Here is a 23,695-nt window from a genome sequence, read left to right on the forward strand (position 1 = left end):
TGGGGCAAAGTGACAGTAGCATCGACATATATACACTACCAAATGTACAATAGTTGGCTGGTGGGAAGCAGCTGCATAGCACAGGGAGATCGGCTCGGTGCTTTGTGACCACCTAGAGGGGTGGGATAGGGAGGGTGGGAGGGAGGCTCAAGAGGGAGGGGATATGTGTATGCATATAGCTGATTCACTTTGTTGTACAACAGAAACTAACGCGGTATTGTGAAGCAGTTGTACTCCAATAAAGATCTATTTTAAAAAAAAAAAAGGTCTAATGAATCAATACAGGCCAAGTGTGGTCAGCATGAAGACCCTGCAGGTCCCAATAAAGGAGGATTTGATGAGCTTACTTTTTCTCAACAATCCTTGAGATCCTTTCCCATCTCGGTATTGGCTGGGAGAGCAGAAAAGCAAGCACTGCCAAACCACTGACCTCCCTCCCCTATGGAACAAAAGCCTTAATCTGCATGGGGAAGAGCAACAAAATTGTCACATTAGGGCACTGGTGGAAACCCTCTGTAGCTGAGTGAGACAAGAGGTTAATAAAACAAGAAAGAAAGGGATAGAGAGAGAAAGAAAGGAAGGAAAGAAGGGAGGGAGGAGGAACTTTCTCCCCCTGTAGCTGAGTAAGACAAGAGGTTAATAAAACAAGAAAGGGATAGAGAGAGAAAGAAAGGAAGGAAAGAAGGGAGGAAGGAGGAACTTTCTCCCCCTGAGAGAGAAGCAGGACTATGCACAGAGCATGCAGAATTGTACAGAAACTACTCTGTATGAATCCATAATGGTGGATACAGATCCTGATACATTTGTCCAAACCCATAGAACATGTAACACCGCGAGTGAACCCTTAAGTAAACGATGGACTCTGGGGGATATAACTACCAGTCAGTGTAGGTTCACTGACTATAAGAAAAATACCACTGTGGTGCAGGACGCTGACAATCAGGGAGGCTGGGTTTGTGTGTGTGGATACAGAGGATATATGGGAACTCTCTGTATTTCATGCTCCATTTTTCTGTGAACCTAAAACTGTTCTAAATAATAAAGTCTACTAAAAAGAAAACAACCAAAAAAAAACCTCTGTCCCTAAGAGAGGAGCTGGAATATGTGATGCCAGGCCCAGCACTACAGCTGAAAGAGGGATGGGAGCATTTGTGAAGGCTGCACCCCCAAGACTCAGGTTCGCAGGGCCCGTCTAAGACAGAGCCTGGCTGAGACACAGTTATCGGAGGATGCTCCCCTCCCCTGCCGGCCACCAACGTGCCAACATGGGTCAAGTACAAAAAACACTGGAATATACCTAGAACTGTAACAGAAATTTGGCACTACAGGCATTAGGTACTGGATAATTCTGTTGTGGAGGGTGGGGTGCTGCCCTATGAGTTGTAGGCTATTCATCCGTATCTCTAGTCTCTATTCACTAGACGCCAGTAGCACACCCCAAATTCAAAGATGTCCCAGGCAGCGCCAAATGTCCCCAGGAGGCAAAATCACCGTAGTTGAGAAACACTGCACTAGAGAAAGGTCAAGAGTATGGTGTCTGGAGGGCAACCACAGCAACAACAAACTACAGTCTCAGACCACTCTCGACCAGATTAACACACACCCTCACACTGAAGGACTGGCAGGAGGAAAAGTGTGTGTATATATACGTACTAGTATAATTTCACTATTACTGTCCTATACAACATGCCAAGCTTTCAACAAAATATTACAGGAGCGTGAAAAGCAAGAAAAACCAGTCTGAGTTCTACTTCCAGAATGACAGTCAGGGCAGTTCCACGGATCCATTCCCCAGTGAAACTAGTATAACTCGTGAAATCTATTTAAAACATCTGACCATTTAAAGTCTAAGAAAATTGTCCTAAAAGCAAAGAGCAAATGAAGAAACATTTATTCAAAAAAATCTACTTAAATTTTGACAAGAACAGCAAGAGTCCTTGACATTTTAGCCATGGCCCACTCCCTCCTTATCTCGCAAAATTTACAAAAAATAGTAATTCACAACAGACTACAGGCCTAAATGTAAGAGCTAAAACCATATAACTCTTAGTAGAAAACACGGGTATAAATATTCATGACCATTAATTAGGCAATGATTTCTTATATGTCACAGCAAAAGCACAAGCAATACAAAAATTAGATAAACTGGACATTATCAAAATAAACTTTTGTTCATTAATGGACACTATCAAGTAGGTGAAAAAATAACCCTCAGACTGGGAGAAATATTTGCAAAGTATATATATCTGATAAAGGACTCATATCTAGAATATATAAAGAACTCTTACAACTCAATAATAAAAAGACAAACAACCAGTTTAGAAATGGGCAAAGTGTCTAAACAGACATTTCTTCAAAGAAGATATGCAAATGACCCATAAGCACATGAAAAGATGCTCAATATTATCGCCCATCAGGGAAATGTAAATCCACAATCATTAGATAACAAGTGTTGATGAGGATGTAGAGAAATTAGAACACTCATATATTGCCGGTAGAAAACAGTTTGACAGTTCCTCCACGTTTAAACGTAAAGTTACCAAATGACCTAGAAGCTCCACTGTGAGAGAAATGAAAACACATATCTCCACAAAAACTTGTACACAAATGTTCACAGCAGCATTATTCATAATATCCAAAAATTGGAACCAACAACCCAAACGTCCATCAACTAATGAAGGAATAAATAATATGTGGTATAACCATACAATGAATGTTATTTAGCATCCATACTACCATATGGATGAACTAGGAAATCATTATACTAAGGGAAAAAAAAGTCACAAAGGAACACATATTATATAATTCCATGCATTCTGAAATATCCAGAATAAGCAAATATAGAGTCAGAAAGTACATTAGTGGTTACCTAAGCTTTGGAGGGCTGGGGGTTTGGAGGGTTATGCTTAAGATGTGCAGGTTTTCTTTTTGGAGCGATTAAGATATTTGAAAATTGATTTTTATGATGGTCGCACAATTCTGTAAATATTTTAAAAGTTACTGAATTACACATGTTAAATAGGTTGATTGTGTAGTATGTGAATTATATCTCAGTAATGTTGTTTCAAAAAAAAGAAAGAAAAAACACAGTCTGAAGAGACAAAGCAATCGTCATAACCAAACCCAGGTATGACACAGATGTTGAAATTATCACACAATGAAATTAAAATAATTATGATAAATATGTTAAAGATTATGTTGGGAAAGGTAGACAATATTTAAGACCAGATAGGCATCTTCAGCAGAGATGTAAACTGTAAGAAAAAATCAAATGCAAATTCTAGATATCAAAACACAATAACAGAGATGGTGATTGTCTTTGACAATTTCATCAGCAGACTAAACACAGACAAGGGAAGAATCAGTGAACTTGAAGACAGATCAATAGAAATTATCCCAGCTGAAATATGAAAAGAAAAAAAGAGTGAAAGAAAAAACTAAACAGAACACATCATTCAAGGTCTAATGGGTAATAGCATTAGGTCATGCTACTGCATCACTGGAGTCCCGGAAGTACAAGGCAGAAAATGGGGCAGAGAAATATCTGAAGAAATATGGCTGAAAATGTTCCTAAATGAGAAACACAGCAAATAACAGATCAAAGAAACTCAGACAGTATAAAGCAGGATTAATACCAAAATAGAAAAAGCACACAAGTAGGCCTATCATATTCAAACTGCTGAATATCAAAGAAAAAGATAAAATCTTAGAGGCAGCCAGAGGGAAAAAGCAAATTACCTACAGAAGAACACAGCAGACGTATCATCAGATAATATACAAGGATGAAAACAATAGAGTGAAATCTTTTAAGGACTGAATGAAGAAAAAACCCACATCTCACTCTAGAATTCTATACCCTTTAAAAGTAAAGGAAAAAACAAGCCTAGTCATACAATAAAAACAGGGGGAATTCATTGCCAGCACGTAAGATAAGAAATGTTAAAAGAAGTTCTTCAGGAAGAAGGAATGTGATATAGATCAGAAAGTTGGTTCTAAACAAAGAAAGTAAAATTGCTCTCCTTCTAGTTTCCTACAGTGGAATCCTGGATTATTGATTTTAGATCTTTTTTCTAACATAGGCATTCAACGCTATAAATTTCCAAGGGCCACATTTGTTGCATCTGCCAAGTTTGATAAGTTGTATTTTCACTTTCATTTGGTTGAAAATATTTTTTTTAATTTATCTTGAGAGTGTATCTTTGACTATGCGTTATTTAGAACTGTGCTGTTAATCTCCAGATATTTCTGAGTGTTTCAGCTACTTTTCTGTTATCTTGTTTAACTCCATTGGGATCTAGTTCTAGTACATTTTTTCATAGATTCCTTAGTGCTTTCTACATAGATGACCATGTGGTTTATGAATAGGGACAATTTTATATCTTTCTGTCAAATACAGATGTCTTTTATATCTTGTGCTTGCCTACTGCATTCAGCTGGGAAACTGATGAAACTCACTGGGAAGCCACCAGAGGGGTGCCTATGGAAATGGCCAGAAGTTACTTGCTAGGGCACCTGGGAGGTTCCCCTGGAAAGCAGCTGGGATGCCCACTGAACTTGCCGCCTGTATGGGTGCCACTGAACCTTGCTGGGGGCTAAGGAACACTAAGTGTCTCACATTCTCCTGGCTACCACACACAGCACACTAGTCTGGAAGAGAAGCTCCTTCCCCATACAGTGTCCCTCAGCACGGTCTATTGCCAGAGTTTAACATCATGCCACCTAGCAAAGGAGATATGTTTACAAGGTCCAGCTCCAGGGTCACACAGCAGGGCAATAAGGCGTGTATTTGGAGCTAAGAGCAATAAACTGAAAACTGGCACGGTCCATTCTTCGGTACTCAGCTTCCAAATGCACCCTTCTGTTCACATTTCAATTTTCATAAAACAACTCTATTTTTCCACCTAACACAAGAAAAAAAGTCTCAACGGTCGTTGCACCCATTCTGCCTCTATACATTACTCAATTACTCCTCAAATTCAGTCAGTCTTACTACATTTTCTGTTACCTAAAGACTAAATTGTAAAGTTAGGCTCCAACTGCTTGTATGTAAAATTACACTTGGAAGAAGACAGAAGAAGATTAGCATACGCGAACAACCACATGTATAACAGAGAGAAAATATGCAAAGCTTCTACAAGTCCTCACTTCTGTACTGGGCCCGGGCCCAAGGTCCTAGCTGATATCTATGGCTTCCTTCTTTTGCTACCTATTTCTTTTTTTTTGCCAAGGTTCTTTATCTAAAGGAGAAAACTTTTCTAGAGATTTCAGAAACAGTAGTAATGTTAATGACCTAATTCAAATTGACAACAGCAGGACAATTAACATATAAAATTTCATATCTATAAATGAAGCTTGAAACTAAGTGTCCCTTAATCAACTTATTCCTGGAAACAGCTATTATAGGAATAACAAGAGACACTGATTCCAAAACTGAGATTTTTTTTCTTTGATTTTTCTTTTTTTTTTTCCTACTTATTTCTTCCTTCACTTGCCCTCAGCCTAAACATAAGCTGGTCAGGGGTCTTTACTCCATGTAAGGATGAAACTCTTCCTTCGCGAGTTCAGGAACTGATTTTCCAGAGTTCTATCTGCTTTTGTTTCTATGTTTCTGGAATTTTCCACATAAAGTCCTTCCTCACTCCACTGTACATCACCCAATTTCTCCTCGCTAACGAGGCTCCATCACTCCAGCTAGGAGAGGTACCCCTTTTGCTTCCTAACGGGTTGGTAGCACCTGGAGGCCCAAACGTCCATATGACGGCCTCCTCTCCTCTCAGGAGCACCTTTGTTACGCCCCTGGTGGAAGCCCTGCCCTCTTGCGATGGAAAACCTCAACTTGCCTAAAGGACAGAGGCTCCAACTTGCCTAAAGGACAGTGAATGTTCCAGATGTGAGTTCCCGTCGCGGGCCCCAGAGAAAGCGCTCGCGGCTTTTGTAGAATCCTCACAACTCCAGGAGGCTGGTCCACACTATGTCCTCCTGTGTTTCAAGGGGGCAAACCGAAACCGGGAGGGGCCAAAGGAACTTTCTCCAGGTCAGTCACAGACAACTAGAGCCCTAGGTCTGCGCATCTTCCCACCGAAGCCGGCGCTACCACCTAGGCCCACCCCTACCACTCCTCAGATGAAGCTCATTATCTCAATTACCTCCAGCCCTCCAATAGCATGGGCGGCGGGCTCTTTATCCCCAGGATACGCAGAGCTTCATCATCACCGTCATAAAACCAGCGCGTCGTGCTCACACGTCCACTCCCCGGGCGGGACGCGAACCAGCGGGAACCCGTGCAGACTCCCCCCGCCGCGCCGGCTTAGGAAGCACAGCCCAAGAAGGCCCGCCCGCGGCGTTCAGCTCTGCGCAGGCGCAGCCGCCCGCTTCCGCCTAGGGGCGGGGCCAGCGCCGCGGGCCTGTCAGGTGAGCTCAGCCCCCAGTGCGTGTGAGCCTACGGAACGCTGGGGCTGAGGCGGCATGGCTCCGGACCGGGGCCTGGCCTCGGCGACACCGTGGCCGCGGGAGAAGCCCAGGACAGGGACCCAGGCGGGGGCTCCCGGCCCCGGTACCGTCGGAGCCCGCCGCTTCCTGCTTTGTCTCTACCTGGTGGGATTCCTGGTGAGTGCGTGCGGGGCTGGGCGCGAAGTGCCGGCTGCGTCCGCGACCTGGAACCCGATCAAGGGTGCTTTTCCTTGCAGCGGTCTGCCTGGTGATGCCTCCCTACCTCTCAGTCCCACTCTTGCCGCGTAACCCCCTTACCTCTGCACCTGACCACAAATGAGGCCTGCCCATCGCGCCTGCACTGGGTCCAGTTCGCGCCCCCCAATCGCAGCCCCGCCGTTTAAGACGCTCCAGCACCAGCTTCAGGTGTGACTCGGTGACCGAGTCGCGCTCGAGGGTGACCCTGGGTGTTAGATCCTGTGGCAGGTGCATCACCTGCAGCCTGGACAGCAGGGGCGCTCGGGGCAAGCTTGGGGAAGCCCAGCCGTGCAGTAGCTACGGGAGCGGTAGGAACACACAGGTCCTTCTTACCAGGCCAGCTGGGGAAGTTCTGTTGGTCACCCCGCTTGGGCAGAATTAGGTACATTTTCCTTAGGGTTCCTGGTAGACTGGAATGCTTAAAAATGCAAATCACAGTGAATTATACACATCTGCCTTTCGACAAACTTTATATATTGCACAAGGCACGTTCGGTTTTGTTACGACTTGTGTGCGCGTCCTGGTTTAATAAGGACAATTATTAACTTCCCATGTAGAATGGGAAGATTAGAAAACTGAGTGTATGGTAGGGTAAGCCATCCAGCCAGCTGGCCCTCCATTTATTCATGGAATTTATGAAAACCTGTTACGGGGTAGGGGTTATGGAGCTCCAGGCACTGTAATACACATTCCCAACCGGGAAGACCCTGCAGTATTACTAACTGAGCTTGTGTTGGTAATTCCTGTGCCATTATATGCGGGAACCCTACATCTGCCTCTTCACCCCTCTTTCCCCAAGTCTAGGCCTGGTTCAGTTGCCCTGGTTGTGAGCTAATCCGGGTTAGGGCAGCCTTGGGACAAGGACCCAGGAGGATTTCCTCTTTGCTGGGCCTGGGACTTCATCTTGAAGACAAAAGGAGCTGATCAGTTTTAAGTGTCATTAGGAGAAGGCTGCCTTCTGAGGCCTTGAAGATGGTCCCCAAGGGCACTGGGTCCTGGCAAAGAGGAATTACTGTTTTCTGCCCAGATGCAGGTGAAGATCACGACTCCCCAGTCTGATGCCTGACTCGAGTTAGGATGCAGAGCTGTGCTTAGCTAGGAGAGGAGTGGGGAGACAGCCTTCTTCCCCATCCTCAGTGCAAGCTGTTCAACAGTCTGTAAAGTTTAATGTTGAGCTAGTAGTTGTTAAGACAACGATGAAAGCATGTTCATCAAATCCCTTAGACACAGAACCATGAGACACCCAGGGAGGGCAGCATTTGCACCAGGCTCTCTGTCTCCAGTTACCGTGGCAGACCCCGTCCCAGGCTCAGTGCTTGGGTTCAGAGCCTGGCTCTCCTTCTGATCCCATTTCTTTAATCTTAGTTCAGTCTCAGGATGTGGTGCCTCTTCAGCCTTCCAATCCAGTCACCCAGAATTCAGAACCGTCCACTGTGGGTGGTTCTTCAAATTTGGAAAGGGAGTTCTGTGTCATCCATGCTCTGGTAGGGGATGGGGACCACCCTAACTCAGATGGTACTGGAATCTGGCTCTGCCAGATGAAAAGGACCCTTACCTGGAAAGTCCAGACCAGGGTTCAGAGAGTTTTGGAGACCAACATGACGAGAAGGCAAAATAGTTTGAGATTTTTAAAATAAATTTGCAGATCATTCACTATGACCTTCCGATACAGATTTAAATATTCCAAGCTTCTCGTATGTTGGCTACATGCTGTGCACATGGCACAGCCTAATCTAGCAAGCCTGATGGAAAGTTTTAATAATTTTAATAATTAGAAAGAAGCATTAGGTCTCTAATATCTTAAGGAGAAAATGTAAGATTTCCCAGAGTTAAAAGAGAATAGGGAATTTTTTAATGGAAAACGTTGTAAACAATTAAAATACATGCCACTTTGGGTATCCTTGAAGAATCTAAAGGCTCTTTGTTAGCTAACATCTAAGGAATATTATACATAATTTAGTTGTTATTTTTAATATACCTAGGGATGTAAAGACCCCTAAGACTTTTAGGAAGATGGTTTCCAATTGGAAGAGGAAAGGAATAAGATGAAAGCATTTGCCAAAATGTTTTGTTTTTAGCTCTTATCTGTGTTGCCAGGTTTTAATTTGTTCAGGAAGGAAGACTAAGATGACCCTCTAGGTACTTTTTGATTAGCATCCTAAGATGATGCTAAGATCTATGATTGCGGTCCTTTCTTTCCTCCAGATACCCGGAGAGATTTAGATTCCATTTAATCAGCTTTAGTCAGGTGATAATTCTTTTTTTAAAAAAAAGATAATCCACTAATCAAGAAATATTTGGGTTCCTACCCTGAAAAGGGTCCTAAAACTTTAGAATGTGTTCATCAGATATCACTGAGAGAGGTAGATGTTCCCCGAGAAGGGTTTAAGTGGTCCCCTCTCACCTGATTTCCTTATAAATGGTTATAAGCACATGACCAGTTGCCAGATTTGAAGTGCACTCAAAAGAGGGTGGTTTTGAAGAAGCTATGGCTTCAGAAGAAGGGAGAAGCTGCCTTTTATAGTCATGGAGAAGTCAATTTTAAAACAGAACTTCCTGAGAGGAAAGAGCTAGCAGCCGGCTAGAGAAAGATAATATTTTTCAGGCTAAGTGCTAAAGTAAGTCTGTTATGAGTTGCCGTTTTCATATTTACCTCCTATAGATTTCAGCCTGACTGCTTACAGCTTCCCCTCCCCTTCTTATTTAGAATAATCATTCGAAATAAATGACAAGTGGTACTGGGAATTTTTTTGGGAAAAAGAATCTTGTTGGACAATTGAGTTTCCTTTTCTGAAAAAGCCAGAAAATTCAACAGCTAGCTGATGTATTTTGAGTCTTACAAATCATCAGCAGGCTGATGGGGCAAAGCTGATAGTAAAGCCCAGAAGAAACTGGCTCAGAAACAGAGGAAATTTTAAGTAGTCTTAAAATTGAAATAATGAGCCATGGTTCTGGTATTATAAATGTGTCAGCTATTTAAGGTCACTGGATATTAAGTATATGGCCATCTAAAGCTGTAACCATGGAAAAGGGCCCCTAAGAAGCGTATTTGGAAGTTCGTGTTTCTATGTTAGGTTAATATACAGCCACCAAGAGAAGGAAGCAAAGGATTAATTGTGGAAGAAAAAAGATATTTCTATTTAACCAGGATTACAGGAAAAGGAATTTGGGTTGAATATAAAGAAAACTCTCTGTGTGTGTGCAAGATGTGTTTTTCCTCTCCTGAACCAGTTGTAGCAGGTAACCAAGTGACAGAGGAAGGAAAACAAAACTTAAAGGAAAAAATATCTTTCTACTAACTCAAGAGTATTAGCCCAAACGATCAGTACTTACCCCAGAATTGAAGGAAAGAGAACACGTTTCCACTTCTGCTGTATCAGACCTCCCTCAGCCATCATGACTCTTAATGTTCATCCCGTTTCTACCACGCAGGTACTGTTATCCCCATTTTTTACAGATGGCAGCACCGACGCTGGTAACATGAAATAACTTTCCAAGGGCACATGCTTAGTAAGTGATGGAGCTGGAATTGAAAACCTCTGACCCCAGGGCCCATGCACCTTCTGTGCCTTAGTGAAGAACGGCAGGCCACCCTCTAGTACATCAGCCTTCCTCTCCTTTCTGCTGTACTGAGACTTTCCCTTCAGGTCTTACCTCGTCAGGCTATAGATGGCACATGGGTCTCCTTCCTTGACTCCGGGAGGAATTTCACATTATTCAACAGGTGCTGCTTTGCTCAGAAATACACATTACCCCTCCCTCTTGGCTCATTTCATTACTCCCCATTTTTTAAATTTGAGGAATGCATGTAGTACGTGCTCCTTGAATATTAAGGATCAGTGACAAAGAAGCTAAAGTTAAAATGGATTCTCGGGGCGATCCAGGCATTTACAGGTGGCAGCTCTTGTTACACATTGTATTTAGATTCCTTGATCCCTTGAATTTGATGAGTATAGCTTACTGTAGAATACAATTTTGAGTTCTTGTTTGCTCCAAATTTTACATACTGTGGGGTTTTTTAAATCAGTTTATAATTAGGATCACCACTTTAAAGACACCCAGGCCTCAGTTTCCAATTTGCGTTAATGAGCGCTTTGTTGCTTAGGAGTTGTTTGGTGTGAGCACGGTCGTCCCTTTACTGAGCCTTCGTGTCAAGTCTTTTGGAGCGAGTCCAGCAGTTGCTGGAATAGTAGGTGAGCAATCCTGCACATTTTCAGGGCACTGATTTTCAACCCCCCTGAACTGAGTACCTGAAAACACATCAGTCTTTTAGCTAAGTAATATCCAACGGTGAACTGAAAAGGGGATAAAATGAATTTCAGACTATTTCAAAGTACAACCCTGGAGCAAATGTAGTTCATCTTTTCCTAGACTACGTATGTTCAGAGAGGTTTCCAGGTATAGCATCACCCCCATGCCCCACACCGCCTGTGATGTCACAGGTACTTACTGAGCCTCTCCAGGGAGCTGGTTAGGCATGGACTCCTGCCTGCGGGAACCTGTAGCCTAATGTTATAGTCACGGAGAAGTCATGACTTCTCGCCTCATGCAGGTTGAGAAGGACTCTCTCAAGGTCCCTAAGGGTGACCTTTGCCTCTAGTCTCTCTCCTGCTTTCCCTCCATTTTATTCTGAAGGCCTTTACTAAAAATTATATTAATTTACTCTTCCATCTTAAAAATTATTATGGGGTAATTTACTTTTTAAAAATGGTCTTTTTTCCCCTAATGTTTTTCTGTTAATTTCATCCATTTTTGTGATGGGTCTAGCTGATTTTATAGATATCACTTATGTTTTTTACAGGCTCCTCCTGCGGCGTTTTGCAGTTCTTTTCCAGCACATTGGTGGTAAGTCCTCTTCCACCTGGCAACACATGTTGAAAGTATAACCCTACGCCTCTGAGGCCACCCATCATGGCTGTAGTAAAATAGGGGGTTGAGGTTTACCAAAAAGGAAGTGTGCAGATGGTGAGGACTGGCAGTGCCCTTATTTCAAGAAGGATCCCTCGGTCATCTCTCTCCCTCAGTTGACCTCTGAGAAGACATAGGCCTGAAGAGATTGCGTGGCTGGATCTGAAAGGACTCGCTGAGTCAGAATGAGAGCCCGCTTTTTAAATTGTAACATGTTTTTCCCATGATTCCCTGCCAAATTTGTACTAGGAGAAAAGAATGCAAACAGAAGTTATTACCAGTTTTGTTTGTTTCAATTAATTGACAGTCATCAAATCCATTCAGATCTTAGGATTCTATTTGAAGTTGGGCCTTTTTGAACTACATGGCTTATCAATTATAAAACTTAAGTGTATAGACGGAGGAGCCACTGGGAGTGGTGGGTTGTACACCGACCGCAGGGGGTAGAAAGATCCAGAGCTGATCTCGCCACTGCCACTTCTCACCACGCAGTAGTTTGCAGTTCAGAACCTTTCACTGATGCGCCCCTTCTTTCCTGCTCCTGTGTGCCCTCCAGTGCACCATGCTGGTCCTGAGGCCTCGGCGTCCAGTCATTCGTGCAGTACAAACAGAATGGTCAGTTTTGTCCCAGGGATTGATCAGCTGTGACCTTGGTCTAAATAGCTGGTCTCACAGTGAGTAAACACCATGTACATACAACACTGTGTTCCCGAAGAGTGGCTCATGTGTAAAATATATTTTATTATTTGTTTTTGTTAATGAATTTATTTGTTTATTTTTGGCTGTGTTGGCTGTTCGTTGCTGCGCACGGGCTCTCTCTAGTTGCGGAAAGCGGGGGCTACTCTTCGTTGCAGTGCGCGGATTTCTCATTGCAGTGGCTTCTCTTGTTGTGGAGCACGGGCTGTAGGTGCGTGGGCATCCGTAGTTGCGGCACATAGGCTCAGTAGTCATGGCTCATGGGCTCTAGAGCGCAGGCTCAGTAGTTGTGGCGCACGGGCTTAGTTTCTCCGCCGCATGTGGGATCTTCCCAGACCAGGGCTCGAACCCGTGTCCCCTGCATTGGCAGGCAGATTCTCAACCACTGCGCCACCAGGGAAGGCCCTGAAACTACTTTAATACTCTTAAAAATTCTTCTTTCACAAATTCCAGCTCTCATGACCCCATTTAGTACAAATGAGAATGGTTTTGATGTATAAATATAAAAGTTGGAATTTCTGGGGCTTTCCTAGTTTCATGTGATGTATGATTTTCTCCATAGTGACTAATTAAATGTTTCCGTGTAACTTAATATTTTAAACTTCTGTACGACATTTCACAGAAACCAGGAGAAGCACTCCTTTGTCAGCGTACACACATACAATTTGTTTGGCAGATACTGTAACTGGAGGCCTCATTTAAATTAGAAATTTAGGTAGAAAAAAAGCCTCGTTTAAATTAGAAATTCAGTTACCACTAGTACTTATGACTCAGCAGGACCCAATGAAATAAAAAAGGGGAAAAACATTTGAATATTTAATTCAAAGTATTCCGTTACAGAAAAGTCACCACCAGTATGTCCAGCATTAAAGTCGGCTGGGCATCTCACGGAGGGATTTTCTCCACCCTACAATACGAGGACGACGGTTCCCCATAAAACCTCTGTGACAGACTGAGAGGTCCCGAGCCCTCCAAAAGAATCAATAGGCCATGCGGGTTGAAACGTGACCGTCCATTTACAGTAGCTAGGTTAACTCTGCACACAGAAAAACCCATTCCCTGACCAGACCGGTATGAGAACTACCCACAGTTTATTGACTATTCTTAGAGGTAGTCAAGTAGAATTTTATTTGAAAAAGAATTGTAGAAAACTAGAAATATAAACGGGATTGGAAAATGACGTGCCAGCAGAACGCTGAAAACACTCGGCAACTGACTAACCACGTGGGTATTTGGCCACCATCTGCTGACCGACCGTCTGAGGGTGTCAGCCACGTGGGGAGTGAATGACATTGGGGAAAATTCCAGAGGGAGCTGTCATTTCTTGTCATTTATCGTGGACGAGAGCTATGGTCCCTGCCAGGCAGCAGTTACCAGCTGGGGCTCTCACTTGCCTTGCAGGTAGGTTGAAGAAAGGACCTGGTTAAAATGTGGGATATAAAATACCAGCAAGCTGGGACTTCCCTGGCGGTCCTGTGGTTAAGACTTTGCCTTCCAACGCAGGGGGTGCGGGTTCAATCCCTGGTCAGGGAGCTAAGATCCCACATGCCTTGCCACCAAAAAACCAAAATATAAAACAGAAGCAATATTGTAAGAAATTCAATAAAGACTAAAAAAAATTGGTTCACATAAAAAAAAACAGAAAAACCCCAGCAAACTACCCATTTTGCTCTAAGAGTGGAGAAAAAAAAACGAACCAGAAAATCCCAGATCACCAGACAGTTCTGATTCATGAGGCTGGCTTATTCAAGCTGACGGAGGGAATCAAATTCAGTGTTCAGGCCTCAACAGATAATGTCACAGCTACATCAACTGCACAAAGAAACCCTTCAATCACTCTTGAAAGAGTAAAGTATGCACTTGGAACTAATAAAATACTAGTTCTCATACTTGTTTGTGAAATGCCAGTTTTAACATAAACATGATTTGGGCAATGCAACAGATGCAAAATGGGCTGAGACCTGTAATAAGTAACTGCTTCTCGCTTCTTATATAAAGAAACATGCCCGCCCCCCGCCGCCAGGTAAAACGGTACACCCCGACTCCAAAACTTAGCAAAAGCCGAAGGGAGTTTCACCCTGAATATTTGGGGGCATATACAGCAAACACATGTTTCTAAAAAGTGTCAGACTTTGGGGCCAATTTCTAATCGTCTGCTAACTGACAGAACTGCTCCCAATAACCGGCCTTGGCATCACATATAAAGAAATAAGCCCTGACTTTGTAAATAGTTCAAATCAATTTTTTTGACAACAAATATGAAAGACCCATCAAAATTCCACAATCACAGTGGAACTCTGGCCGGATCAAGTGTTGTTTGAAACAAGGGAATCATTTACAAGGGCAGGGAGGTTTCTGTACTGCAGAAATTTAGATTGTTGTGACATTTAGTTAAAGGGTTTCAACTCCATACCCTCTCCTCCTGTAGTGTCTAGAAATCAATAATTTCATAAAAAGAAGGTACAGAGAAAATACTAAAGTCAAATTTCTTTTTCATCGATTTTATCATTCCACAGATAAGGAAAAATTTAAACTGATAATAAAGACAAAATGACATAAGTGTTCCTTTTTAGAAATTTACACAATGTCATCCAAGTGTTTTACCTGACTTTTAATTGGTGAAAGCTGAATTTGGTCTACGTGCTTAACAAGAAGTATCATAATAAACATTTCCATGTTTTTCTCCTTCCGTTCCAGAACGTTAGACTCCTTCTAATATTTATTAATCTAGGACACCAAGAAAAATCAGGAAATTCATTTTTAAGATCATTTTACATCTCAGCTTCCTTTTCAGATTTCATAAACTGTAACTTAGTCTTCAAACTCTCAAAAATATACATCACATCTCTTGGTGAATCATAGTCCTATAATGAAAATTCTAAATTAAAAGTCAGTTTTAATTTATTTCCAGCAGATGAAATACATATATATTTTTTTATATATAAATATTTCCATTTAAAATTAAGAATTTTGGCACAGGGTCCTAAACTTGCAGTTTTCAAATTACGTCTACACTGCTTTCCACTGATCAACCTGGGAGAGTTTGGGAAAGAAATCGTGCACTTTTTGAACTTGTACCTTGTGTGTTTACCCTTCCCTCTGTCTCATGCCCAACAATCTAGCAGTATTCCAAGATTTTAGAACATGAGAAAAAAAGGTAGAAGATTTACTTCACATTGGTGGAGGAAGAAGGAAGGGATAAGATTTACGGCTGAGGATTTCTAAGTACCGGATCTTTTTGTTTAATTTATTCATCTTTTTCCAGCAATTGTAGGTGGTCACTTGTCTCCTTTGCTGTATCTCCAATGTGAATCCAAGGGACTACATGAGTGGCTTCATCTCATATCTAAACCCAGAAATTTTGAGTCTTGTTCTAGTCAAGTTTTAAAGAGGGGGTTTTTCTGGGAAGAGTGACAGGCCAATAAAATCTATCGTCTGAGAGATTCCAATATTAATCTTTAATGATTATGTTCCACTTCTTGTCTTTCTGCTGTACTTTTAAAAAGTACTCAGATGAGTAGAATTCGTTTTTAGATGAAGAATTTGAGCTACTACTTTCTTGAGGGGGGAGAGGTAAGAAATTACAGACTAGTGCAAAAAAAAGAGAACTCCCACATTCTCCAAAGTGCTTCCTGCATAAAATTCAAAACCTGAATTCTCACCAATTGGTTAAACATTGGAATATTGTTTATCCCTACTTTTATCTTTGTCTGCTTGGAGCCTCTGTCCTGGATTCAAAGTTCTAGAATGTGCTACAGAAAAGGTCTAAAGCAGGTGGCTGCAGGTGGGCGTGACAGGGGGTCTCCTGCATCCTCCTCCCAGTATTGCACAAGAGAAAACCCGGCAGCCAGCTGTGCAGGCGCTGCCCTGTCATCTCCACACCCACCACGTGAGGCCAGACTTCGTCACAAGCTGGCTCTGAGCCTGGCATACAGCATAAGCTGGTGTCACCCACACAGCCCTTCTCTTTGTACCATTTAAACACGACGGGGAGATGGAATCTAGATGTCACCCAAAACACTCGGTAGAACGAGGAACAAATTGAAAACCAGCTGACTCTCATCATTTCATAGGCGCTACAGTCTGGGAGCCAGGCCACGAGGTTCTGCCTAGATGCTCTGGCTGTTGCCATCCTCAGGGGTCTCTGCTCCGTGCCGTGCTCTTCCTTAACCAACTGGCGTCAGCTCAGGATCAGGAAACACCTCCACCCTGAGCTGATGCCCCCCATCCTCTAGGAGCTGCCCTGGATGCCATGGAAAGGTGTTCTGAGTATTTTCAGTGCCGTTCACTGAAAAACTCATTACAGATATACATATTTTTTCATAAATAAAATCTGAGGCATATATGTATATATTAAAACTTTCACCAACAAGGGTGTGTTAAAAATTTCAAGTTCTGTCCTTCAAGTTCAATAAAGGCACACGTGGCTTTTTTTTCTTCAGGCTTGCACAGAATACAACTGCTAGCAACAGGTCCTATGAGACATGTTATGGGGCTTTTGTTTCTTTGATTTTCTGCTTTTTGGGATAAGCATTCGCCCCATGGATCAGAGGCATGGCTCTACCGCCCAAGGACAGTATTTAGGTGCATAGAGGGTTGGAAGTGGATTCCCTTGCTGTGTCACATTGCTGGGTAACCAGCCACAGCTGGGCAGGGCCGGTCCCCCCAGGTCTGCTTTGGCCATTTCCATTAAGGCTTCTCAATCCCGAATCGACCTTTCCGGTTTCCAGGTTCTGATGCCCTTCGGACCAGCCTAGGTGGCGCCTTGGGTCGGATGCCTTCGTTCATATGGTCGCCCCGCATGGAGCCAAAGTGGCCTTTGGAGAGGAGGGGCTGGCAGAGCACGCCTGGGGCCTGGGGGCCCCCCTCTTTGCTGTGGGCAGCTGGGGAGCTGCAGGGCTGCGCTTGCCTGGAATCAGCATCTGCCTCGTTCTTCCATTCCATTTTATAGGCCTGGGGGGCTTTCTTTGAGAACTGTTCTGGCAAGAAGCGCCTGGCTCGGGGCTGCAGGTTGAGGACAGTGGTCCCGACATCTGGGTCTGAGTCACTGCTGTTGCCACCTGCCAGAGAGCAAAAGAAGGACAGCATGGGCGGGCCTTTTAGGGAGAAGGTGTTACAGGCGACTGGCCAATACATTTGTGGGTCTGGCACCTGCTGTGCCCTCCCTAGGGCTCTGGGGGTCGGGCAGGGAGGCCAGAGGGCTCACCCCGACTCCAGCTGAGTCCTGGGCGCGTGCATAAGTCCCATGAGCACGCGTGTCCACAAGTGTGTACTCTTGCTAATTCTGAAGAGCTTCCCATGTGCCAGCCACTGTCCTAAGCGCTTTTAAATGCATTAACCTACTGAATCCTCATAACCACCCACTTTACATATGAAGTAACTGAGGTTCAAAAGATATTAGTAAGTGGTGGAGCTGGATGTCAAACTGAGACCACCTGGCGGCAGCTGTGCGCTCACCTGCCCCGTCAGAACGGCCCCAGGGGGCTCAGTTCAGTGTCTGGCTCACGGTAAACAGATCAGTAATTAGCTGCTATTATGAAGACTCTTGTCTTGATCTAGGATGTACAATCTCATGCACAGCTTTATTTCCTTTATATTTTCATAAAATGGTCAAAACACCAATATGGCTTGCAATCTACATAAAGATTACCATCAAATGAAGAGATGTTAGCCGTCATGTCAAAGCTTTAATAATTACAGCCAGAAGTCAATTATATAGTTGCCTTTATGAAAATATCTTAAAATTATTATGAACATTTAAAGTTAGAAATGTTGTAAGAGTAACAATTAAATTTAAACCTTTGAAGACTGACAGCTTTCTATTTACCTGTTCATCAGCCACACACAGTGACATCTGCTTTTGCCACATCGAATAGAATCAAATAACTGATTAAATTACGTATAACGTGCACAGAACGCCATTCCAAAAGGATGCAACACTAATAAAAGGTCACCAAATTATTATTATAGATTTGCAAACGACTGAACTCATTGTCCTTAAAAAAGAAGGGAAAATGTTCTATTTTATAAACACGAATAAATAAGTTTAAAGTCTTTTTGCTCCAGCTGTATTCAATACCTGCATTAGAAACATTCTTTTTCTTTTGTAGCTTTTCTGGAAGCTTTGTATTTTTTGGTAAGGATAAATATCGGGAGGTTGAGGTGGAAACCTGTAAAAAAAAAATAGAAAACCTTGTTTAGATGACACACGTGTCATTTACTGTATGTTACGGGCTTAGAATTCTATGTCAAACCTAACCTGGGTGTTAAAAATTAAAATGTTAGCTCTGGATTCCGAAACTACTGGGTGAGGAGCTGTAGGGATGGGGAATACATTTCCAAGTCATAGTCATTTTATTTAAAATAGGTAAAACCTCTCCTAAGATATCATGGAAATCAGTACTACTAAGGAAAACAGAAATGAAGTGGGACCCTTAGGAACAAGGTAGGAAAACCACCGGCTTTTCTTAAAGAAAAGCTACAGAAACACCCACTTATAAAAGCATTACTAAAGAAGACTTAGAACCTACATGGATAGGGAGGAAGATACATGAAAAATGTAGCATGTTTAAGTTGTATTTACTTTCACAAATCTTGAAAATGACAGAACAGAAAGTATTACTATAGCCAACGTGCTGGCCCTTGTGGCATCCGAAGCCACAGCCTCTAGTTTCTTTAACTTTTAGTCGATGCTGCCACATTTCACATGTAAAAAAAATAATATTGTTCACACATAACCGTTTTGGTCTCTGACAGCTCGGTATAGAACATTATTGAGAATGAGACGCACTGCCTGCTATGTTCGATCAGTCAATCAGAATATCCTTTTAAAGTGGCTTCCTTATCTATGGCAATGCCCTGGACCAAGTCGAATGCTGAGCATGCAGCATCTGAAACTCCCCTGACGTGCGCGCGTGCACACACACACACACACACACACGGCCTCCTAGAAGTTTCCACACATGCACGCACGGCAGCCCCCCTTCAGGCTGCACCCTCTCCCTGGAAAGGTCAAGACTCCAAATGAAGCCTGGCCCTTCCATTCAGTTTAAAACTGTACCCTGACAGGGATATCAGCTCCGTGCTTTGTGACCACCTGGAGGGGTGGGATAGGGAGGGTGGGAGGGGAGGGTGGGAGGGTGGGAGGGAGGGAGACGCAAGAGGGAAGAGATATGGGAACATATATATATGTATAACTGATTCACTTTGTTATAGAGCAGAAACTAACACACCATTGTAAAGCAATTATACCCCAATAAAGATGTTAAAAAAAAGAAAAAACTGTACCCTGTATGACCCTTCTCCATCCTCCCAATCTCCTTCCTCAGCCCTTTTAGGTTTATTTTGTCCACAGCACTTACTGCGTCTAACATAACAGATACTTTTCTTATTCTGTCCATTCCCGGTGGCCTTCTCCCCCACTAGAATGTGAATTCCACAAGGGAAAAGAGCTCTGTCATTTTGTTCACCAACGTATTCCAAGTGCCTAGACAGTGTCTGGAAGGTGATAGGTGTCCGAGCAACGTCTGGAAAGACGTGATGATGAGCTCCATCCCAGGATGGAGGGGGGTGAATCAGCCCCCCAGGGCCATCCTGGCTTTGCTGTTGGAAGCCTTCTGCGTCCCAGGGCCACGAAGCCCCCTTACCCTGTGCTCCCGATTCAAGCTGCTGTCCTTCCGAACGCTCTCCCGAAGGCTGTGCCTTCGACGGATCAGGATCTCCTTGGCTTGCCTCTCACTCGTGTCGGCAGTCAGATTGTGTCGGTTGTAGGACAAAGTCTGAAATGAAAACACAAGCAACGAATTACAAAAACGATGATCGCTGCCCGGAAATTCCAAAACTTTACTCCATTTCTTTGGCTTCGTACCTCTGATAGGTACTTAACGATGAACGTGCAGAGGGGAAAAACAAGAAGTATAGAAGTTAACATCCTTTCAAATTTTGAACGAATTCATGTTCTACCAAATCTCAATTTAAGGGTAACAGTGGTAGTAATTTCAAGTTATTTGTAGAGATATATGATATATCGGTGTCACAGAAACCCTTACAACTGTGCTGGGCACAGAGAAGTGCTCAACTGATATTACCTACTGTTATTAGCTATGATGAAGATGGTGATGGTGGTGGTCTTGTCTAAATGTGTCAGAGCAGGAGCTGTACTTTATTCATTTGTATCTTCTGCAGGGAATACAGTGCTTTGTTCTATTCATAGATATAGTCAATACATATATCCACACATGTATTCAATAACTATGTATTTGATTCAACCAAATAAAATCCTCTACTTAAGAAAAAAGAAGAATTCATGTTCTAATAAGAGTCGGTGAATACTTTTTTTTCATTGAAAAGTGTGATCTTTATAAATGAGAAAACGATCGAATTCATCAAGCACCTTCGACTACCTTGAAGTACTCTGTCTATATTTACCCATCAGTAGTGGCTGGGGAAAAACACAAGTCAACTCATACCTTCCCTATTGAATAGTAATTGCTAGTACAGAAACCAACCACTTTGGGCCACTTGGTGGCGCCATGACCCTCTATTAAGTCAAGAACATTTCTTCTTTGCAAGTTGAGAAAAGCTGCTGGCTCCCTCAGTAATGATCATGTCCTGGTATTTGAAGCCATACAATTTATAAACGAGGGCTGTCCAGGGCATAATATTTTTAGTTTTACAAGCTCTAGAGAAATCCACTTCCTAAAATAAATTGTATTTAGTAATTAAATTCATTTTCTGATAGAAATAATGTGTACTTCTTGGGAATACCCTTATCCCCAGAACTATATCAGACCTAGCAGAGATAAACAGAAGTAATGCAGAAGAGCACTCAATTCCTGCCTTGAGGAACTGGCTATCTTAGTTGGGCATTGAAAGCTAACAAAATAATAACTAAATCACGAAAGGAGATACTAGAACTGCGTGGCATGTAGGAGCTCTAAGTGCTATTATCCCATTCAAAGACAGGTCTGGGAACAACGTAGAGGGCGTTGGGGAAACCTTAAAAATCGGAGAATATGGATGGACTGACAGGAAGAAGTGGGACATTCCAAGTGGAGACACAGGGGAGAGCAACACAGTCCAAGAATGAATTCAGACCTGTCCTCCGTGGGTGTCTGGGTGGCTGAGGGAGAGGTAGAAAGGGGAACTTAAAAATAGATCCCAAAGGCTGAAAGAATAGTTAGTTTAGCCTGAAAGCCGCGACTGCTTTGTCTCATTTTAAATAGGAGGATGCTGCGTTAAGAGGGGCTTGAGGAAAAGAATGGAGCAGCCGTAATGTCGGATGGAACGGGCTGGTCTGTGGGGAGGCCAGCTAAGAAGCCACGGAAATGACCCTGATGTGAGTGACTGGGACCCCTGACAACTGCTGTGTCCCTGTGCCACTTCACCTCACTGTGCCTCAGTTTCTTTATCTGTAAAATGGAGACAATAATAACACCACTTGTTAGAGGATTAAAAGAGGTAATACACGCGATGCAGAGAAATCGGGCTCGGCAAACTGTATGCACTGTTAACTGTATTATTAGCAAACTATGAGAACGAGGTGTTAAAAATGGAAATGGTTTAAAGGAAGTGACTCAGAAGATACAGGAAAGGAAGAAACGATCGCACTTTATGAACAACAAAGAAGGTTAAATACATTTTTAAAAGGCTTCTTCTAAGCAATAAAGCTATTTCATTAAAAAAAATTTTAAAGAGCAATCAATTGCTTTCCTCACCATTAGATAACACACTTTTTTTTTTTTTTAAATCTCCAATCCTTTGGTAGCAGAACTCCCAGCTCCCTGGGTCTCCAGCCTAGAGCCTTGACCAAGATGTCTGGGAGGAGGGCAGTACCCTAAAAGGACAGACCCTGGGGTGGGTCTGAGGGAAGGAAGTGTCTGGTGTGGGACCTGCTGAGGGTGCATGACGGTGGGACAACAGCCACTGTAACTGGACAGCATCTAATCTGAAGGCATATTTTTAGCCAAAGGCAAATACATATTTTGCTAAGTAAATTATTCTTACTCGCTGACGGATCTGATAGAGATTTCTTGATAATATTTCTCGAATTTCATCCATTTCACCAGGTGTGAGCTTCCTTATTTTTTCTTCACGACAGTCACTGTGAAAGTTTAGAAAAAAATATTTTACTATGCAACATGTATCAAATTCATCAATTTTCTTTCTTAGAGATATAATATCATCATTTAAGAAGAAGAATCTTGGGACTTCCCTGGTGGCACAGTGGTTCAGAATCTGCCTGCCAATGCAGGGGACACAGGTTCGAGCCCTGGTCCAGGAAGATCCCATGTGCCGCAGAGAAACTAAGCCCATTGGCCACAACTACTGAGCCTGAGTTCTAGAGCTCACAAGCCATAACTACTGAGCCCATGTGCCTAGAGCCCGTGCTGTGCAACATGAGAAGCCACCGCAATGAGAAGCCCGTACACCACAACGAAGAGTAGCCCCTGCTCGCTGCAACTAGAGAAAGCCCACGCGCAGCAACGAAGACCCAACGCAGCCAAAAATAAAATATTAATTAATTAATTTTTTTAAAAAAGAAGAAGGATCTTAAAGAATAACACTTAGGAATTATTCAATATTTTTAAATAATTCAAAAATCTAAAATATTGATTTCAGTGTCAAAATCATTCATACAAGTTTAATCATGCACAAGTTTTTTCAGGGTCTATTCATGCAATTATTTAAGGAGGAAAGACCAGAGTAGCTTGCAATACTATCACTTTATTATTTCTAATACTCCATAAATTAATATAGGATTTTTTTCCCCAACAAAAACTTTAGCTGCATTTTGCTATTATGGTCTATTCTTTTAAATACCTCCTTAGAAACATTTACAAAGACACCATTTATAATATGTATGTACATACAATTGATCCTCATTATTCAGGGATTCCGTATCTGCAAGCTCAACTACTTGCTAAAATTTATAAACACATTATCAGTACTCATTGCACTGTCCTAGTCATTCACAGACATGTGCAAAGTGGAGAAAAACTTGAGTCGCTGGGCATGCACGTTCCCAAATGAGGTCAAACTCATCTGCCCCCCTTGTCTCAGCTCTCATGCTGTAAAAAAAAAATGTCCTTTTCACAGCCTATTTAGTGCCATGTTTTTCACATTTTTGTGCTTTTTATGGGTGATCTTGCTGTTCTAAATGGTCCCCAAGCATAGCTCTGAAGTGCTGTCTAGTGTTCCTAAGCGCAGGAAGTTCCCAAGTTTTAACTCTACTTTTTCTGAAGGATATTTTAGCAGGATATGGAGCTCTAAGTTCAGTTACACTTTTTCAGAATTTTTGAAGCTACCAATGGTGTCCACTGGTTTTGCTGAAAAATCGGTTGCCAGGTTTTTTTTCTCTTTTGAAGAAAATAAGTCTCTTTTTCCCTCTGAGTATGTTTAAGAG

General features: G+C 42.7%; 3 protein-coding genes across 7 annotated transcripts in view; 1 reads left to right on the top strand and 2 right to left on the bottom strand.

The window, feature by feature from the left end:
• Positions 1-6,299, bottom strand: part of TMEM182 (transmembrane protein 182) — a 68,637-nt gene extending 62,338 nt beyond the window's left edge. For both annotated transcript variants that reach the window (XM_027128713.1, XM_027128712.1), the window contains exon 1: positions 6,147-6,299. The gene's annotated coding sequence lies outside the window, so the exon portion shown is untranslated. The remainder of the gene's footprint in view (positions 1-6,146) is intronic.
• Positions 6,300-6,397: 98 nt separating this feature from the next.
• Positions 6,398-22,573, top strand: SLC67A2 (solute carrier family 67 member 2). Of its 4 annotated transcripts, XR_003437612.1 has the most exons (5): positions 6,398-6,606; positions 10,793-10,880; positions 11,489-11,532; positions 21,516-21,628; positions 22,462-22,573. XR_003437612.1 is itself a non-coding variant. In XM_027128717.1 (4 exons), exons 1-4 carry the CDS (start codon positions 6,466-6,468, stop codon positions 21,540-21,542), a joined length of 300 nt encoding a protein of 99 aa, XP_026984518.1. In that variant the 5' UTR covers positions 6,398-6,465; the 3' UTR covers positions 21,543-22,023. The 4 variants fall into 4 exon arrangements, 2 of the variants coding, with proteins under 2 accessions (XP_026984518.1, XP_026984516.1); XM_027128717.1 differs by lacking the exon at positions 22,462-22,573 and having other exon boundaries at positions 21,516-22,023; XM_027128715.1 differs by lacking the exons at positions 21,516-21,628; positions 22,462-22,573 and adding an exon at positions 12,152-12,376 and having other exon boundaries at positions 6,403-6,606.
• The window catches only part of SLC9A2 (solute carrier family 9 member A2), an 86,907-nt gene continuing 78,099 nt past the window's right edge, over positions 14,888-23,695 (bottom strand). Inside the window, exons 9-12 of the mRNA XM_027128711.1 lie at positions 22,297-22,393; positions 19,938-20,069; positions 18,371-18,461; positions 14,888-17,351 (exon numbers count right to left, since the gene is read on the bottom strand). Of these exons, the coding sequence (XP_026984512.1) occupies positions 16,981-17,351; positions 18,371-18,461; positions 19,938-20,069; positions 22,297-22,393 (691 nt within the window). The 3' untranslated portion in view covers positions 14,888-16,980. The remainder of the gene's footprint in view (positions 17,352-18,370; positions 18,462-19,937; positions 20,070-22,296; positions 22,394-23,695) is intronic.

Source organism: Aethalodelphis obliquidens, unplaced genomic scaffold, assembly GCF_003676395.1.
Source record: "Aethalodelphis obliquidens isolate GAN/ISIS:26980383/991018 unplaced genomic scaffold, ASM367639v1 scaffold35, whole genome shotgun sequence".
Classification (NCBI taxonomy): Eukaryota; Metazoa; Chordata; class Mammalia; order Artiodactyla; family Delphinidae; genus Aethalodelphis; species Aethalodelphis obliquidens.

Excerpts from the sequence above, each read along its gene's own strand:
- SLC67A2 (XM_027128715.1), top strand. The coding sequence starts at position 6,466 with ATGGCTCCGGACCGGGGCCTGGCCTCGGCGACACCGTGGCCGCGGGAG. Across the intron at positions 6,607-10,792 it reads TCTACCTGGTGGGATTCCTG|GAGTTGTTTGGTGTGAGCAC; the intron begins GTGAGTGCGTGC and ends TTTGTTGCTTAG. Across the intron at positions 10,881-11,488 it reads AGCAGTTGCTGGAATAGTAG|GCTCCTCCTGCGGCGTTTTG; the intron begins GTGAGCAATCCT and ends TGTTTTTTACAG.